The 19,523-nt window shown below is 44.1% G+C and overlaps 1 protein-coding gene across 4 annotated transcripts in view; it reads right to left on the reverse strand.

The window, feature by feature from the left end:
* ACSL5 (acyl-CoA synthetase long chain family member 5) overlaps positions 1–19,163 on the reverse strand; it is a 49,274-nt gene extending 30,111 nt beyond the window's left edge. For 2 of the 4 annotated variants that reach the window (XM_084846204.1, XM_084846205.1), the window contains exons 1-5: positions 13,978–14,021; positions 2,495–2,683; positions 2,010–2,118; positions 619–683; positions 434–535 (exon numbers count right to left, since the gene is read on the reverse strand). In XM_084846204.1, coding sequence (XP_084702330.1) covers positions 434–535; positions 619–683; positions 2,010–2,118; positions 2,495–2,650 — 432 coding nt within the window. In that variant the 5' untranslated portion in view covers positions 2,651–2,683; positions 13,978–14,021. Of the gene's footprint in view, positions 1–433; positions 536–618; positions 684–2,009; positions 2,119–2,494; positions 2,684–13,977; positions 14,175–19,044 lie in introns of those variants that run through there. The other 2 variants (XM_084846202.1, XM_084846203.1) reach the window with 2 other exon arrangements.
* Positions 19,164–19,523: the final 360 nt, after the last annotated feature.

Below are 19,523 nucleotides of genomic sequence, written 5' to 3' on the forward strand. Positions count from 1 at the left end.
TGCCATCAGGGCTGTAGGTAGGGACTTGAGCTTGTACATTCACAAGCCCTCAATTACTTGCATCCAGAAGGAGCTAGACACAGAAACTTTTACTGCAATGAAGAAGACAGGAGAGCTGGATGTTACCAGCTAAACCACACAAGCAACTGCAGCAATTGTGCAAGTGGTCATTCAAGAAATCCTACTAGGAAATCCTTAGTACATCACATACTAATTCTACCCAGATACATAGCATGCCAATGCTGCTCAGATTACCCCACCCCCCGCTGCCCCACAATACTGATTAGACAGGTAGCGATGACATGATGCTGTGTGAAAAGGAAGAGAATCAGTTCACCTATTCAGCTGTACCCACATATTATAATGATCGCCATGCATTACTTCAGGCATGTTCTTATTACACCTACGGTTCTGAACCAGAGTTCCAAGTTACCTCTGGTCTATTCTGAGCAAAGATGCCAATGAATTGATCTGATGAAGGTTTACTTCCTTTGTTTAGGAGTCCTGAGCCCAGGTATTCAGCTCTGTCCAGCACCTAGAAAGCCCAAAGATAGTCAACTTAACTTCTGTCCACAAGGGATTTTAGTTACTTGTTCAACTCCATGTTCTCTAACCAACCTGTTGGTAAGACAGCCACTGATAGGGTTGCTTTGGCTTTCTGTATCCTAAACAAGGGCCATTTTCTGCAAAAGAAATTGAAATTATGAATATTCCAGAGGGGTGGATTGGGCTTCAGGGGAGGACTGCTGAATAAGAGTCTATATCTTTTAGATATACATGATTTGCTGGAGCGGTCAGTAAGATCCACTGTCTAGATACTAAACAGTGCCTTTAGACAGCAAGGCCTTGAGCAGCAGAATGGCTTTTCTGCATTAAGGATGTTTGGACAGCTTTGTGCAAAGTCACATTCCCATTTAAGGAATTGTATTTATCCTGTTTTAATGCTTGTTATGGTTTATTGCTAAGAAAACCCAAACAAGAACATGGATATAAAATCAAGTAATTTCAAGAAACACTAGGAATGCTTTCTTACTGAAAAGCTTGCATCTTAAAAGGAACGAGATATGTAGATATCCCTCATCAAATCAGAGTAAGAATTAGCCATCTATAAAGTTGACAGGTAGCCACTGGCTAAACTACATGTGCGTTGTTGTTTTTTTACTCATATAAGTGCAGGGCCCCCAAGTGATCAATGTGGTGGTACTGAGGTATGGGAGGACAATGCTTATCTCTAAAGCTGCTATTTGACATGCACACGTGTGTGGGGGGGGGGTGAGAGAGAGAGGGGGGGATACAAAATGCTGTACCTGTATTTCCATCACCACCCCCAAATTTCCAAACAGGTAAAACGTAGCAGCTGGGGATGTACATGCACAAGTTAGATCAGGGAAACAGTTAGCCATCCTTCCTTCAAAGGTTCAAACTTGGATCTCCTACTATGGGGTTTTAGACTGTTTCTTTTAAGTCAGGAGATCCAGTCATGGATCTGCCACATCATATAATTTGGCCCCAATTGGCTCCAACCTTATGCCAATTGAAATCAAGCTTTCCATTTCACACCAGTTGTTTCCATGCTATAAGGAGGCTCATAATAAGCCAGAGAGATCTTTTATGTATTCATTTTAGATCCAAGGTTTCACCTACAGCACACCAATGGTTTTAGAAGAGCATCCTCCGTAGGTAATAACTGTAGGTAGAATGGGTCGATCAGATCAAGGCCCTGAGCTACACATTATGTGGAGACCACCAGGAACCCATGTACCCCCCATAATATGCAAGTGGAAATAAAACTTGTTACAAGGTGTCATTGTGCTAGCACTTCCCTATTCAGCTTGATTAGCTGCCACTTGAAGGTGAGGAGTGCTATGGCAGGACGCACACCCTCAAAATGCAACTCAGGTACAAAGGCCTCGACTGAAATGAATATCAAGTGGCATTAAAGCTGCAAAATGCACATTATTGCCATCTGCCTTTGGGTTACCAGAGTTCTGAGCCCACTGCCCACTTACCCGATACATAACGTCCTCTTCGGAAACTTTCATACAAGGTCTTTGCATCTTCATAGTAGTAAGAAAGAAGCTTGCCTTCAGGCACAAGAGCACTTCTTCTAGCTCCTCCCTGCATTCAGAAATTACTCAGATTAATTGCTAGTTGCATGGATAATGCTTCTCCAGTCCCCAATGACCAGCTTTTTGCCACAACCTATATTAAGCGCAGTGTTCTCTTACAGAATGCAAAGGTGAAAGCAGTTACACCAGTTTGTAAGGCACCAGCAGTAAAGCTACTGATAGACAAACTCCACCCCATCACAATTTGGAAATGGGCTCAGCCTTTTCAGGCTCCCTTGGAGAAGGCATGGGCTTTCTCTGAAAGCTTGAAGAGCCTGCAAGAGCTGAGTTAGCACAGCATGAACACACTCCGCAGTTCATGCATCTGAACCTACCCATTAATTTTGCCAGTGGTGGCTCATGGAATAATTCTGTTTTGCTTTTACCTCAATGCCAACGGACTGCTTATTCAAGTCAACAGGAGGTGCAATTGGTTTTGGTTTGATTATCAGCCACAGGAAGACTGTTGTTCCAAAAGTAACAAGACCAATCAAAGCAGGAGTTGGGAGCGGTGAAAACAAGAGCTGAAGTATCCAAATCATCCTGTTGGTTCAGTACTACCAGACTGGTGAAGCCTAAAATGAGAAGGGCCAGAAAGTAGTGGACACAAATGATTTTTCATACAGAGTGGAATAAAAGTTCTTACTCAATGCCATGCTGACATTTTATGATACATTCAGTATCATCTTAGTCAGGGCTGAATCGAAAAAGATGGTAATCCAGGTAATGGATTAGTTAATATATCATGATCACAGTCCATCTGCAATAAGAACCATGCTACGAAGAGCAAAAATTCAGGAGTAATCGTCACATTTGGCTGGGTTAGGTTCCTTTGCAATTCCAAGTAGGACAGCCTCTTTGAACGTCTAGCCTTGTCAGATCTTAAGGTTGTGCTTTTAATTCCCCCATCTCAGTCAAGCTGGAGACTATCATATGGTCTTGAATTACAAACCCTTGATGTCACACTATTCACCTTAGGCTGTAATCCTATGCACACTTACTTGGGAATAAGCCCCTCCATATTTGAGAAAGGCAAATCAGAATAAATGAGTACAGATAGCTCCAGTACTTTAGAACACAATATTTATTGTAAACCCATGCATGCTGCTCCTAAGAATTTTAATTGCACGTATTATATTTTTAAGTTTCCCAATAACAGATGTCCTCTGGGTGGATTATAAAATCTAAAAGAATAACATGTACAAAAACACACACATCAGAAGAATAAAAATATATATAAAAACACCCATAATATCTAAAACTAAACTCTCACATGCAGCTGTTTGCTAAACAAGACCAAGGTGGGTATGAAAGTACAAGTGTAAAGCAAAATAGGTAGATTAGAAATTGAGCTACTATTTCAAGCTTCGCAGACATTCTCTTCTGCAAGATATTCATCCCTTCCAAAATAGAGTTGTTTCTACGATTACATTTCCCATGCAAGCAAAAGTTGACTGACATGTTTGAGGTATCATCCAAGTTCTTATACCATACTGAAATATATGTTCTTAAAGGACGGTTTCTATCATCAGATCCAATTCCAACCAGCTCCCAAGATGACAGGGCCAGAGTCAAGGGTAGGCATGGTTGGGCACCTGGCAAGGGACCACAGCTCAGCAGGGGCCCACTGACAAGAGCCCCTTGGACTTGCTCCTCTTCTTCACCATTTTAACCTGCTTGTTCACCTGCCTCTCACTGTGGCCCAGATAACAGTGGTGGAGAGAAGGAGGAGAAGTAGATGCCACTGCCTACTTGCTCACTGGCTCTCTGCCTGAGCAAGAGGACAAGGAGCTGTTGATAATGGCCATGAGAATGTACATTCTATGAGGCCCACTGAAGGTGTCCTGTCCAAGGGCCCTCAAAATCCTGGAGCTGACAAGGTGGTCTTGCTCATGGCTAGGAATATGAATTCATAAACTTCATGATCACAGGCATCCCAACTCACCAGTTCACCGCAGTGATCAAACATAAAGGTCACAATTTAAAGAAGGTTTATTTGGAAGCAATAGCCATTTCATAAGTTGACAGATCCAAGCAGTGAAGAAAAAGAAGTGACTTGCTCTTTGCCACATTTGTACATCTTATCCTGGGGAAAGGGTTACATTCTACTGTTGTGGGGGCAGATAAGACCGTAAGGGCCAAGCTGCTCACACTTCCTTACTGCTTGCTTCGTGTATCTCAGGTAAACCTAATTTAACCAAGCTAGATGCTTCGAACAGCTACAATCAGGCTGCTAAAAATAGACCAATTGCTGCTCTTGCAGGAAGCTGATTTTCCTACTGGTTTTAGATGGAACTTTGGATTCGGTAATATGTCTAGAACAAGCTTGCTGCCTTATTTACAGGAGTTTTAACAGCAATGGTGAAACAAAACTTTCAAAATGCATAATCATGGTGGTTCAGCTTGATTCAGTGTAATATTCCAGGAAGAATTTTAGGTCTCCCTGCTTAACTGTGCAATTTTAATTGGCTAGGCTTTACAGTACAGGCAGGATTCTATATACGCAACAACTGTAATTAGACAGTACAAGTACCTTATCAAGATGTGCAGAACTGCAACTATCTTGGGAAATAAGGCCTTTATTAATGCCTCTGCTGACTTAACCAAGTGAGCTTTAATTATCCACAGCTCACTCTAACTTTGAACAAGGAAAAGACAGCCACTATACATAGTGCAAAGTTCATTAGAGCCGCATTTCTCCCAAACTGATTTTTTTAAGGTATTAGACCTGGTTTTTGTGGTGCCATATTAATTAAACTTATAAATCACTAGAACAGATCATTCTGACATCCACCCAATAAGGCGGAGTTTTTCAATAAGTATTTTAAGCATAGCATATTACTGTGATGAAGGGCAGAATGAAACACGGAGGTTGACTTGGCAAGACAACAGGCTCAGCTGGACCAATGCTAGAGAAGAGAGAAGGGCAAATCAGCTGGTCGCACAGCACCAATGGTGAAGATCCTCCACGTGATGAAGCCTTTATAATTGTATATATATACAATTATATATTGTATATATATACACAATTATATTACTGTGATGAAATATAATATAATATACAATTATATTACTGTGATGAAGCCTTTATAATATAACCTTTTTAATTGGGGTGTGTGTGTGTGTGTGTGTGTGTGTATGTTTTCTTTTTCCTGGGGGATTTTGTTGTGGTTTTAGGGGTGGGTAGCCTGCCTGATAGGCGGGAGCGAGGGGGCATGTGTCCACCTGATGGAGGCAGTGGGGGGAGTGTTGGGGGCCAGAAGATACTGAGGCTGGGCGGCAGGCGCTGGCAGAGCACTAGGGGCAGGCCATGCCAGGTAAGGGGGAACAAGGGAGAGATGTGTAGTATCTGTCCCCTGCTCCGGGCCTGTCCAGAGCCAAAGGATGGCTGGGGGAGGCGTGACCCCATCTTCTGGCCTTCGTTTGCTGCTCTGCAATGCCAGGTCTGTTACCCAGAAAACCTCCCTCATCCATGACATGATCCTGGATGAGGGTGCAGACCTGGCATGTATTACGGAGACCTGGCTGGCCGAGGCTGCTGCTCCAACCCTTGCAGCCATGTGTCCAGCTGGATGTTCGTATGCACAGCAGCCGAGGGCTGGGGATCGGGGAGGGGGAGTGGCTGTTATCTACCAAGAGTCCTTGGTCTTCACCAGACCCCCTCTCCGGGAGACCAAGGTTGCTGAGTGCATGTACTGGAGGTTGGGCCCGAAGGGCAGTCTGGGGATTCTGCTCGTGTACCATCCACCCCGCTGCACGACTGACTCCCTGGCCGAAGTGCTTGAGGTGGTCTCTGATGTGCGTGTGCAGTCCCCTAACTTACTGGTGTTGGGGGACTTCAACGTACATTCGGAGGTCATCCTCACAGGAGCACCTCGGGATTTCATGGAGACCATGGCCTCCTGGGAGCTGCACCATATTCTAACTGGGCCCACCCATGTAGCCGGTCATGCACTAGACCTTGTGTTTGTTTCTGGAGAAGTGGGGAGTGATCTGGAAGTTGGGGGTATATCCACCACCCCCTTGTCATGGTAGGGGTGGACGAAAGTCCTTACCTGTCGTCGAAGGACGTTCACGGTGGGGGGGAGGCGCTTCGCTGCTCCCCCCGCGAAGTTCAGGCCGGGGGGGGGAGGCTTCCCGCCTCGCCCCGGCCGAAATTCAGGCCGGGGGGGAGGCTTCCCACCTCGCCCCGGCCAAAATTCAGGCCAGGGAGGAGGCTTCCCGCCTTGCCCGGCCGCGAACGCGAAAGTTTTTTTTTTTTTTAAAAACACCCCCTGATAGGCTACGTGACGATTCACGTAGCCTATCACAGCTAGATCTGCAAAGTCAGCCGTGATAGGCTACGTCAGTCGTCACGTAGCCTATCAGGGGGCATGTTTTTTTTTTCTTTGATTGCAGTGGTGGCGGCAGCTGGTCGAAAGACCAGCTGCCGCTCCCGCCCCGCTCGAACACCCGCCGAACCGCCGGCCGGACCCACCACCAGGAGGGACATTCGGTGAAGGTAAGTCCCGTCCCAGGGGGGGTGCGGGGGGGTTCGGAGGATTTCTCCCCGAAACTTGTTCGGGGGGCCAAACACGTTGGCGCTCGGCCCCCCGAAGTTTCGGGGAGAAATTCTCCGCCATCCCTATGTCATGGTCAGATCACTATCTGGTGACGTTGGACTTCTCGGTTCCACAACCCCCCGCAGGGGTGGAGGACCCATTAAAATGGTCCGCCCCAGGCGGCTTATGGATCCAGATGGATTCCTGAACGTGCTTGGGATTCTTTGGGGCATGCCAACGGCCACTCGGTTGAGACCCTGGTGGGTGGCTGGAATGCCGCAATCACTGGGGCATTAGATCAGGTGGCTCCGAAACGCCCTTCAGGCCTGGGCATGGGACAGAAATGGCCTTGGTCGCCTTGGTAGATGATATGAGGAGGGCTCTGGATAGGGGTGAATGCTCCTTCCTTATTCTCCTCGACCTCTCAGTGGCTTTCGATACCGTTGACCACGGTATCCTCCTGGACCGCCTGGAGGGGTTGGGCATTGGGGACACCATACTGCGGTGGTTCTGGTCCTTCCTCTCCGGCAGGTACCAGAGGGTAGCACTGGGAGAGGAGGTTTCGGATCCGTGGCCACTTACTTGTGGGGTGCCACAGGGTTCCATCCTCTCCCCGATGCTATTTAACATCTATGTGAAGCCGCTGGGGGCTATCATCAGGAGGTTTGGGGTGCAGTGTCATCAATATGCGGATGACATGCAGCTCTACCTCTTGTTCAAATCTTCACCAAGGTTGGCCGTAGAATCCCTGTCCAAATGTCTGGAGACGGTGAGTGGCTGGATGGGGAGGAATAGGCTGAAGCTGAACCCTGACAAGACCGAGGTACTTTTGGTGGGAGAAAAGACGAGGCTGGGGGATGTTGACCTGGTGTTGAATAGGGTACGGCTACCCTTGAACGACCAGGTCCGCAGCCAGGGGGTCATTTTGGACTCCCAGCTGTCCATGGAGGCTCAGGTGTCAGCTGTGAGCCGGACAGCGCTGTATCAACTCCATCTGATACGGCGGCTGCACCCCTTCCTTCCCGACCATCTGCTCCCATCGGTAGTACATGCCCTGGTTTCCTCTCGTTTACACTACTGTAATGAGCTCTATGTGGGGTTACCCTTGAAGATGGTTCGGAAACTGCAACTGGTACAGAACGCGGCGGCTCGCCTGATTAAAGGCAGCCGCTGGCGAGATCACATCACTCCAGTGCTGAAGGAGTTGCACTGGTTACCAGTTGTTTTCCGGGCCACATTCAAGGTGTTGGTTTTGACCTTTAAAACCCTATATGGTTCCGGCCCAGCCTATCTTAAGGAGCGCCTCCAGCAGCACCAGACAGGCCGCTTAACAAGATCAGCCTCGGATGGCCTTCTCTCTGTCCCATCAGCCAGGACAGCTAGACTGGTGGGGACGAGGGAGAGGGCCTTTTCTGTGGTGACCCCCACTCTGTGGAACTCCCTCCCTAGGGAACTCCGTCATGCTCCCTCTTTAAAGAGCTTCCGTCATGCATTAAAAACGTGGTTGTTCAGGCAGGCATTTGGGGTGGGTTAGGGTATTTTAGAAAATGTTTTTATTGTAGAATTTTATTGTTTAAACTGTTTTTGTTGGGTGTTGTACATCGCCCAGGGTGGCTGGGTGACCAGCCAGATGGGTGATTAATAAATTTAATAATAAATAAATAAATAAATAAATTTATCCAGCCATATTTGGGAGATACTTGAGAATGACGACCTTGTCTGAGCAGCTCAAACCAGGAGAAGGCTCCCATACTTCACTTAATACATCTGAACTTAATTATTTGGGACTAAAAATACCACGACAATTTATCCATGGAGGCTGGAACATTCATATGTCAAGGTAACTCATGTCAGGCTAGCAGTTGTCTAGCCTTTCCTTTGCTGCAGGTGATCAACAACTAAACAGACATGTTGTTATCTCGAGCAGTCATTGTTGCCAAACAAGTTATCCAGCTCTACTTTTTGCATAGGTAGGCATGGGCAAGTCCATTCTCCTATGCTTTACAATCTGTTATATCAAGCTTGCAGACTTTGGAAGAGAGGCATTTCACCTGGAAGCCCCGTACAAATATACTGCATTTATCTTCAGTTACGCACCTGAGGAGGAAGAAACTGAATGTAGCTCAGTGGTAGAGCATACTATCTAGATGGTTCAATTCCCATCACCTCCAGCTAGAAGGATCAAATGATGGAAAGGCCTCTGTCCATGTTCCTAGAGAGCCTCTGCTAGTTAGAGCACACAAAATGGGGCTAGAAGGACCAATGATCTGACTCAGAACAAGGCTTATGGCACTTGTACACACAATTTGTTTGGGGGATGTAAACCGATTAGAAGCATTATAGTGAGCTGTATGCAAGTATTACTAATAAATAAATCAACTTGTTCATTTAGTACCAGTTAAATCCTTCTTATAATTTTTGTAAAGCTAACCATCACTTGGAGCCTACTTTGATCCATTAGTATCATTTCTCTCTTCCCCTGCCAAAGAAAGGGTCAGGTTACCTCTCTGAACATTTATACTTTCACTAAACTTAGTGAAAGTATTAGAAATATGAAGTTCAAGCAGTTCACAGCTCCAAGAACACCCTTCAAGCACGTGTCAAGGAATGTACGGGGTTCCAGTACTTCCAAGAGATATGGTAAGAGACTTTGCACCTTCACTTATTGCATAATATTCTGCAGATGGTGGCTTTTGCCCTTTAATGTATACATTACAGATTTGTTAGCATATTCAACAGTTACTCACATCCCAAGAGTACAGGAAGTCCTTTTCACCCACTTATCAAAAAGTAGAGAGATCACTATACTAAGAATAATGCTAAAGTTCATGCAATGGTGAGCTTACAACACCTCTTATCCCTTAAGTCCTACTTGATGTAAGTGCAGTTCCATTCCTTGTGGCTAACTTGAACAATCCAATACCAGTGTGATTCAGAGCTCCACCTACATTTTAAAGTTTGTTTTACACTAAAGTTAATTGCTCATCAACAGATATGACCCATGCTTTGAGATCTATTAGATGAACTCTGAGAATACATCCAAAGTTTGCCATGCTTATAGTGTAGTTTTAAAAGAGATTTAATCCCATTGATAAGGTCCACTGAATTGGAGCCTCCCAATCGATTTGGACTGAATAAAACAGCATTACGAACATATTGTAGTTTAAAGTTCTTCCTGCCAGTAACTAAGCCTTAGGAGAGGCATTTCAACCTTTCTGAACGGGGAAAAATTGCACAAAATTTGGAGTCCAAATGATCTGCAGCCAGGAGAAAAGGGGCATAGCCATCCCCAGAGTGCTGGATTGGGACCCAGTCGGAGCTAGATTTGGTTCATGGCCACACCTGATGTAGAGGAAGAAGGTAAAGGGTAATTAGCAGCTGCAGGTGGCTAGTTAGCATGTTTTATGGTAACAAAAAGCTCCTGCAGGAGCTATTAGAGGCACTTTTTAGAGTAGAGGTGGGAAGCTAGTAGATGTTTCCAGGTGTTTTAGCCTACAACTACGGTCATCACTCCTAATTGACTGTGCTAGCTAGGGCTGATGGGCGATGTAGCCTTCCAGATGTTTTGGCCTACAAGTTGCCCACCCCTGATTTAGAGAAATTAGGTATGTCATAACCTCTCCCATTGCCCATGTTCCAAACTATATGCATTATTCCTCAGCAGCACCCATCTCTGGGAAGGCTTGGGAAAAGACAGTTAATTCCCCTACACACACACACAAACACACACCACTTCAGTCACCACTGCTGCAAAGAGCCAGTGGCTTTTTGGACCCCATCCACCCTCAAGGTACAAACACATTGATGCTGTCTGATCCTGGTTGCTAAGAAGCTCACTTCTGGTGAGGGCTGGTATTTTCCTGTGACCATGGCGGAACTCTGGGAGGAACCGTTGAAGCAGCAACAGTCACATCTAAGGCAGGGGAGGGGATAGTGAACATGATAATTCCCTCACAGCTTCAGTCAGTTACCCCACTGCTGCTAGGAAGAGGCAGGAACCACAGGTTATTAAAAACAAACACCTCCCTGGTTATTTATAAGAAGAGTGACTGAAATGAATGCTTTTATTTGTTTAACCTTTTTATACCACCCTTCATTCTGTTTAGATTTCAGGGTGGTGTCCAAGCCATTAATTCAGCAAACACACATACTAATTTAAATGCCTGGGTGAACAAAACCATTTTAGACTGGGGCCAGATGAACATTCAGAAAGATTCACCTAGCTCCCACATTGAATTAGGGTGACCATTCCATGAAGCCTTTCTACATGAGGCTTTTATTACCTTCATGATTCCTCACTCATGGTAGTTTGTTGATCCTTTACATGTCATTGTCATTCTCCAGAGCCTCTCCTCTGCTTTGCAACCATTATTGCATTTTTCTCTTAAATGAGGAAAGTCTGGTAGTTTTCTGAATAGCGTTATAGAAGCCTCATGTATGTATTTGCACAATTCTGCTATGCCACAGCACCACCTAATGGTTGGGTAATGGAACATATAGAAAGGCAGAGAAGGAAAACCCACAGGGAAAAAAAAACACATGTGAAGGAACCCATCTTAATTCTGCAAAGAATCCAGAAGTAGAAACCTCGGTAACGGTGCGGGTTAAAAGCCTCCAGTAGAAAAGCCCATAGCCAGGGCACTACTGTGGAAAAAGCCATTTCATTGACATAAGTAAAATGGAAGATCTTCATGCAGGAGCAGGCTGGTATGGGAAGAGGAGTTCCTTCAGGTATTTGAGCCCTAAGCTATATTAAGGCTGTGAATAGGAAAGATCTCCCCAGTGAGGCCTGCCTGGCACCAACATTGTTATCTTTTCAGCACCAGGTTAAGGCCTTTCTCTTCTCCCAGGTATTTGGCAGCATATGATAAGTTTTCATCGATCCTGGATTGTCTTATGGTTGCTTGCTTGAGATAGTTTGTTTGAAGTTGTTTTAGATATATGTTCTCTTGTGTATGTTGTCTGTTCCTGTGCTTATGCAAATAGCTTTTAATCTCTGTGTACTGTATTTTTAATGTTTTTAATCTTTGTAAACTGCCCAGAGAGCTTTGACTATTGGGCGGTATAGAAATGTAAATAATAATAATAATATAGGTAGCCAGTAAAGTTTTTAAAGTGGCATATTATACATAAACCTGGTCATACCAGCCAAAGCTCTGAATAGTCTTCATGGGCTGCCCCACATATAACAGATTACTGCAATCCGTTTTTACTGTTGTTGTTTTTAACTTTGGGGGGGAAAAGACCCTGATGCTGGGAAAGACTGAAGGCAAAAGGAGAAGGGGACGGCAGAGGATGAGATGGCTAGATAGCATCACGGAGGCAATGAATATGGACTTGAGCACGCTCCGGGAGAGAGTGCAGGACAGGAAGGCCTGGCGTGCTATGGTCCATGGGGTCACGAAGAGTCGGACACGACTGAATGACTGAACAACAACAAATACTAGTACGCATTTGCAAAGGAACAAAATTCCCATACAAAAAATCTGATTTTGTCAGTGAGCGGACAACAGAATGAAAGACACTTGACAATCTACTAACACAGATGGAACGGATTTAACAAAGCCCATACATCCCTACTTGGGCCTCTGGTGACAAAGCTCTAGTGACTTCAAGAATACTCCCAAACTGCATACCTACTCTTTCAGAGTGCATGCAATCCCATAAAAAACAGGAGAAACGTCATTTTCCTGATCCCAGGAACCATTCATTCACAGTGTCACTGTCTTATTAGGAATGCACTTTAAAATACACTTTTGTTTTACAGTTTGATCTTCAATACATCCAAGAGAAGCCAGGCTTTTGAATCTTGACTTCTGAGTGCTATAAAAATATCCCTGCAGTACACAATACTAGCTCATTCATTACTACTCAGTAATTAGTTATACAGCTGTTACTAATCCTTCTGATGGTTCACAGCATCTCACATATATGGAGAACAGTATTACCACTCTATATGGATGGGGATGCTATCTGTGCTGAAGTGTTATGTGCACCAGGGCAAAATGATCATGACTGTTAGTGTATAGAAAAGGTGAATGCACCAACAGTAATTCTGATAATATAAACCCTTCCCAGTTCTGATTTCATGAACATGCATTCAACATGCCTCTATTAGATTAGGCTTGTAGGAAGCTATTTTTGCCTCCTTTAATAGCAAGAGACCTAAGAGATTCTTCAGCCACAGTATATTTATGCACACATTTTTATATTCGGCCACAAGAGTTCTTATTGATAACCAGGATGGTTACTTATCAGAAGAAGCACTTCTGATAAGGACTAGGATTGCTCAAGATTCAAAAAACTTCTTCCAGTTGTTTTAAACCAGACAGACCATAGTTCAGTGGCAGAGAATGCCGCATACAGATGGCCCCAGGGGTAGTCCCTGATATCTTCAGGCAGGGCTGGGAGAGACTTCTGAAAAGCCACTGCCGGCTAGCATACGTGGACAATAATGATCTAGAAGGGCAACTGATCTGATGGCATAACACAGCTTCCTATGTATGTTTCGAACAAAAGCAAGATTAAAACTAAGGTTCCTCAGCCATCTGAAGTGATATGTAAACTGCAAACCAGCTTCCGAAACTGCTCACCAGTAATGTACAACTTTTAGACCATTTATATTCCACAGAAGGAATAGTACAAAGTAGTACAAGGGTCCACTTTATATCTATTCTATTGCTTTTTATCAGTCAAAACCAAAGCAGCGCCAGAGCTATATCATTGTTTACTTAACGACACAAACCATATCATAAAGGAACACCAGAATCTTGCCCTTTGGACCTCTCTCAGAGACAGGATAAGCACCTAGTACCAGATCAGTCAAGAGAAACAAAATAGAACAGATGTTGACAAGCCTTAGTATGGATAGTTTTTAAGTTTCATTCTCATCTAAACCCAGGAATCCATACAGTTATATTGTTGCATTTAGTCCTAGAAAGCCAGGTACAAACTCTCATTGGGCTACAAAGTCCATTAAAGTGGGGGCAGGCTTAAACAAATTACTATCACTCAACCTGCTCTATATCATAGAGCTTAACATTAACAGCTTCACCTTTGAGCAGATGTAGGATACAACCATAACCATGTAGGCTAAAGTAACATTATTAAGAAAATAGTAGTAACAGTAGTTCGCATGTTTCTAGTGAAAGTTACTACACTTACATATGCAGAAAGTTCTTTTAATATCAAGTTACCTCTAAAGCTATACCTTCCCCCTGAGCAAATGCTACACAAGAGCAGAAAAACTTAAGAGAACCTATTACAAACAATCTACAACATACTAACTTCCATAAATACAAAGCCACAAAAAAAAACACGCTACATACCAAACAGAGGCCGCACACTTTACGCTTGCAACAGACTGACTCACAGCCTTAAATAAGTCATGTTCAGGAAGTGCTGTTAGAGCTCTCATAAGAGGCAGGCCTCTCGAGCAGGAAGTGGCTAATTGTTCTCAGGATTGCAGATATATGCACATTTACTTAGATGTATGCCCCCTGAACTCAGTAGAACTTACTTCTGCATAAACATGTATTGGGTCAAGCCCAATGTATTTCTGTGCAATGTAACAGGAAGGGAAGTTAGTAACCACATTTAGGTTAGAAGTGTCAGGAAATATGCTGACTTGCTCGAAGTCAAACAGTTCAATTTACAACTTTAGATTTCTATTCCTAAGCTCTCTTAAAAAAAAAAATCACTGATGTTTAGAGTTGTGATGAAAGAATACTGTGTCGCATTGACAACTATTTTGAACTTACTTGAGCAGCTGTAAATCTCACTGTAATGAATCAGGTTTGCACATAAAAATACTTAGATCTGAACTGGTACATCCATATCTTGACCATGGTTACTCAGAAGTAAGGTCCCACTGTGCCTAGTGGGGCTTACTCCCAGGTAAGTGTGCTGAGGATTGCAGCCTCAATTACATAATTCATTTATTTCTCTCTGATTTTATTACAGAGGTTTGACTTTTTAATTCCAGCAATCTATGGCCTGCTTCAGACATAATTCTAAACTAACTATGAATTAGTGCTATGTGAATGAGCCTTGGGCTTCTCAGTTTCCTTCTCTCTCCTTCCAATGCAGCTGCAAGGAAGCAGTCAGAGGCTTTCACTTCTATTTATTTTAACTAACTGCATTTTGGTGTTATGTCCAAAGAAAAACAAATTGTGGTTAGTTTAATTATGGTTTTGGGCAGCCTTTTCCAAACAGGGGCCCTCCAGGAGTGTTGGGCTACAACTCCCATCACCCCCAGTCAACATGGCATGGCCATGCTGTCTAGGGATTATGGGAGCTGTAGTTCAATGCATCTGGAGGGCATTCCCTAAACCAGCCAACTTCAAACTATGGGTAAAATCCAGCATAAGTCTTACATAGATTAGATCTATTAAAATGAAGATAGTCGTGACTAACTTAAGTCCCACTAATTTCAATGGTTTAGGGTTCAAACATAATAATGAACCACAGTTCATGGCCACACTGGAGGACAGGGAGAAATGCACAAGCCTGAGGCTTGTGCATGTAACACTAACCCATAGTTTAATATCATGGCCAAACCAAGCTGCTTATTTCTGCTGCCATAAAATGTTCTATCTTGTCACTGGAACTTGTGTTCCAAGTTGCTAACTCTTTTCTGGGTCTGCCACTATAACTTTAACAGCAGCCAGCATGTAGAAATGTATTGGATGAAACTTTCCCCATCCACTTCTCTCCAGGCCTGGAAATGCCTACTAAATGTTTGCCTCTCAGGCTGTTAAAGGCACAGGTACAGGTTACCAATATTAGTTACCCTAAAGTTATATGGGTCTTGGTGAGGACAAACCAATTGAAACAAGTGGATGTTTAATAGCATGCCTAATTGGTTGTGTCCTGAAACATAAGCTGGGGCGAGTACATTTTTATTGGACAGAGCTTTGACGTGAATCTTTTTCCAGCAAGGAGATAGTGATAGGGAAAGCCTCACATGTTGACTTTTTCCTCTTATGCAGCTGTTAAATCCACAGGGTCTTTGTCATTAAGGTAGGAACCCTGTTATGGGCTAAACATACCACTTCTGGCAAGAACACATTGATCCTGGCTAACCAATCAAAGAATACATAGCAGCACAGGAAAGTAGGGTAATTATTTCTTCTTAAAAAATGTTTTATCGGGTCCTATGACATGGTCTGAATGCTTCTGAAAATAGGTGTGGGAGCTGCAAGTCTTAATTAATTGTGGCATGCTTTACTGCCAGAGAGAAGCTGTCATGGGAATGCTTCTTTCTGTAAGGAAATAAATTTCCTCATGTCAAGGCAAGTAAGTGTTCAAGCAATGCAAAGATACTTCCCTACTAAAGCAATAATACATGATGATAGAATAAATGCACTCATAGCAGTCTGGTTGATTTATTTCTCTGACCCAGTGTTGCATTCAGTGCTTCAGCCAGGGTACCTGAATGTAAATGTACAAAAGTTTTGTTGGGGAAGGGATGAAATGTTGCTGATTATCAGGAAGCATAGAAATACATGCTGTAGTGGTGTATAAATTAGGCTTGTCCTGAAGAATCATCCATGAAAAACAAATGAAGCAAAATGGGAGGAGCGGGATTGTAGAGTATGAAATATTCCTTAAAGTACCTTTTAATTTTCTTTTCCTGTGACTGTTTGCAAACTTTTCAGCCACTGATGTCTGACTGTCTGCTGCTTTTCCCAACAATTTTGTCTTTGCCTTCATTCTGTGATCTGAGGCATTCAAGGATCACTTTGAGAGTGACTTAGGGAACAATCATATAGGAATAGGTGGCCAACTCCGAACTCGGAAGTGACCGCCTATCCAATACAGGATGGGCAGAGTGTGGAAGGGATCTTCTCCGCCGCGCTCCAGCCACCCTGTATTTGTAGCTAGATGGCCAATTTCGGCTTAGTCACAGTGCTTTGGGGGGGGGATGATGCATGGAAAGCGTCGTACCGGCCCTCCCAAGGTCCCCTCCCCACCCCCAGGAATACCCCCTTTCCTCCCCCTCCGCATTGCTCTTACAACTTATGCTGCCTACAATCCGCACCACCTACGAAGCAGTGGGGGTGGGGACAGGGAGGCAGTTTTCTGGGATGTGACCTTGGAGCACAGGCTCCGAAGTCACTTCCTGAAGACAGAATAATCCTATGGCCGTCCAGCCACTATCTAGCGGCCATAGGATTGCACCCTTAATGTCACACTGCTCCATAGCCAATCAGAACTGGGTATCTGCCATACTCACTGAGAAAACACTGGCTTGCAAAGGGGTGGGTGAGTGGGCTGGGGATGGTAGGAGTTGTCGTCTAACACATCTGGAGGGTGCCCAGTTGGGGAAGGCTGGACTAGGCTACCAGGTGACTACCTTCTGGCACTGTGCCCATCTTCATACAATCCCTGCAAAGCATGCAGTCCCTGCACTGACAAAAAGGAGAGTTTAACTTTGCTGTCTGTGAGACGTTACAGGGTAACAGAAATAAATCCTGAATAAAATATGTTCAACTACCAGATCAATTATTTGCATTGCCATGCTACTGAGGAGACATGAATTTACAGCCGAGAGCCTTTCCTAGTCATTATTTATTATTGCATTTATATCCCACCTTTTTCCTCTTGCAAGGAACCCAAGGCGGCTTACATTATCCTCCTCCTCTCCATTTTATCCTCACAACAACAACCCTGTGAGGTGGGTTGGTCTGAGAGTGTGTGACTGGCCCAAAGTCACCCAGTGAGCTGTGGGGGAACTATCCTTTACCAGCGCTCGCACCACTGGTTGCAGTTGCTGATAGTGCAACCTGTTCCCTTGGAACACGTGCTCCTGTGTGACCAAATGGGTTGCTATAGTGTCATGGACACCTATTGAATCATGCCTGTGACATCAGTTAGAGGTATATTATGCAAGTCGCTCCACAGCCATATCAGAGGGGGTTTTAAGGCATTGTGTGGACACTCTCCTGCACACAAGTGTGGACCCTCTCCGCACAACGCCTTCATGCACATTGCTAATTGCTTTTATTTCTAAAGCCTGCATCATCACAATTATTTCCAAAATATATATCCTGCCTCTCAGTGGCCAATTGGCATTACCAGGGAAGCTGGGCTTAAAACAGCTGTGTCTGACAGAGGTATTACTATAGGTTTAGCAGTAGCAGAAACTTGTGGGATAGGCTAGCCACAGGAAGAACCCCTTTCACAGAGAGTACCAACCCCTTAAAACACACACACCAATACATGCATATTCTGCTCTGAACTGTGCATCCCAGCAGTTCATTTCTTTCCTTGCTTTGGGATAGCATAGCCTCACAGAACATCTAGAGTGACAGCTACACAGATCTGCGGGAGATCCGGCGCTACCAGAAGTCGACGGAGCTGCTGATCCGCAAGCTGCCTTTCCAGCGCCTGGTGCGCGAAATCACCCAGGATTTCAAGACGGACTTGCACTTCCAGAGCTCGGCCGTGATGGCGCTGCAGGAGGCGAGCGAAGCGTACCTGGTGGGGCTGTTCGAGGACACCAACCTGTGCGCCATCCACGCCAAGCGGGTGACCATCATGCCGAAGGACATCCAGCTGGCCCGGCGGATCCGCGGGGAGCGGGCTTGAGGGACCCGCGCCCGCCCCCTGCATCTGCCCCGAAAACCATTCGCGAAACCCAAAGGCTCTTTTCAGAGCCAACTACGCAAATATATATATGTATGTGTGTCATTACATAGCATCATTGAATTCTACATAAAAAATACACTGACAAGCACAGCCTAGAGAAAGCTGCTTGTCTGGTGCTTTAATAGTGCCATTCTGTGGATGTATGTTTAGACACACATGTGTTTGTGTACACACATGACACTCATGTTTCTCTAATTGTTCCAGTATTTGACATGTCATGCGACAGCGGAATTGAGATAAGGTGCAGTTGGAACTGCATGACAGTTAACAGTGAATTTTCTATTTTCCAGAAGAACAAAGTGAGACCAGCTTCCAAAGTGGATATAAACTATTGGTCATTCAGTGAATAATTCCAGAGTAGATTCCACCATGTTAATTTGTTGCAGCAAGAGATACACATGCAGAGAGAAAGTCTTCAACTATCTTAAAGACCAACAGATGTATCATGGCCTGTGATATGTACACAAAAGCTTATATCCAATAGAAATGAAATGTTGGTTTCAGTGTCTAGAATTAGATTTTTCATAACATTGAAGACTTGTTGATTATATTACTTGCTGATCATCAGATCACCTTATATTCTTCTTAGTAGCTTAGCACTAAGAATATTTTTAAATCTAGATGAAACACTTACCCCATGTATGTTATTGCGCCTTTTTGTTCTTCCATAATCTTTAAACAGCAAAAGCTACTTTAGCACCTCTATATTTTGACTGGGTGAAAGAGTTAATTGCAAAGCTTACCTTCGTCCTGTTACACAAACGTGGGTAAGAATTTGTCCTCACTGAGGTTTAAAGTCTGCTCATTTCAAAAACCATTCCTGTGGCTGATCTGTACCTGCTACCCTTGCTCAAGCTGCTTTAATAAAATGTTAGCATTGCACCTAAGCAATCTTTGAACCTGCCTGTGATAGGTTCAAAGGACTTGGCCTGATCAAACACTCACTGTAATTTGAGCTGGTGTGAAATGCCAGTTTAGCCAAAGCTTAAACAGACAATGCTTATGCAACAGCTTTACAAACTCACACAGCATGCCTAGTTTTGCAAAACCAGCATGGGCTCTGAAAAAGCAACACACCTTATGTTTTAACATAACACTTTTGCGCTCAGTTCAGTAGAGAACAAATTTTATTTATGTTATTTAGTTGTGATATTTATATACAACTAAATATAATAAAATCCCTAAGCAGTTCTCATATAAATATTAAAATCACATTTAAAAT

The sequence above is a fragment of the Heloderma suspectum genome, chromosome 3, assembly GCF_057233095.1.
Source record: "Heloderma suspectum isolate Gila_16-S chromosome 3, 16-S_ref, whole genome shotgun sequence".
In the NCBI taxonomy this organism is placed as follows: Eukaryota; Metazoa; Chordata; class Lepidosauria; order Squamata; family Helodermatidae; genus Heloderma; species Heloderma suspectum.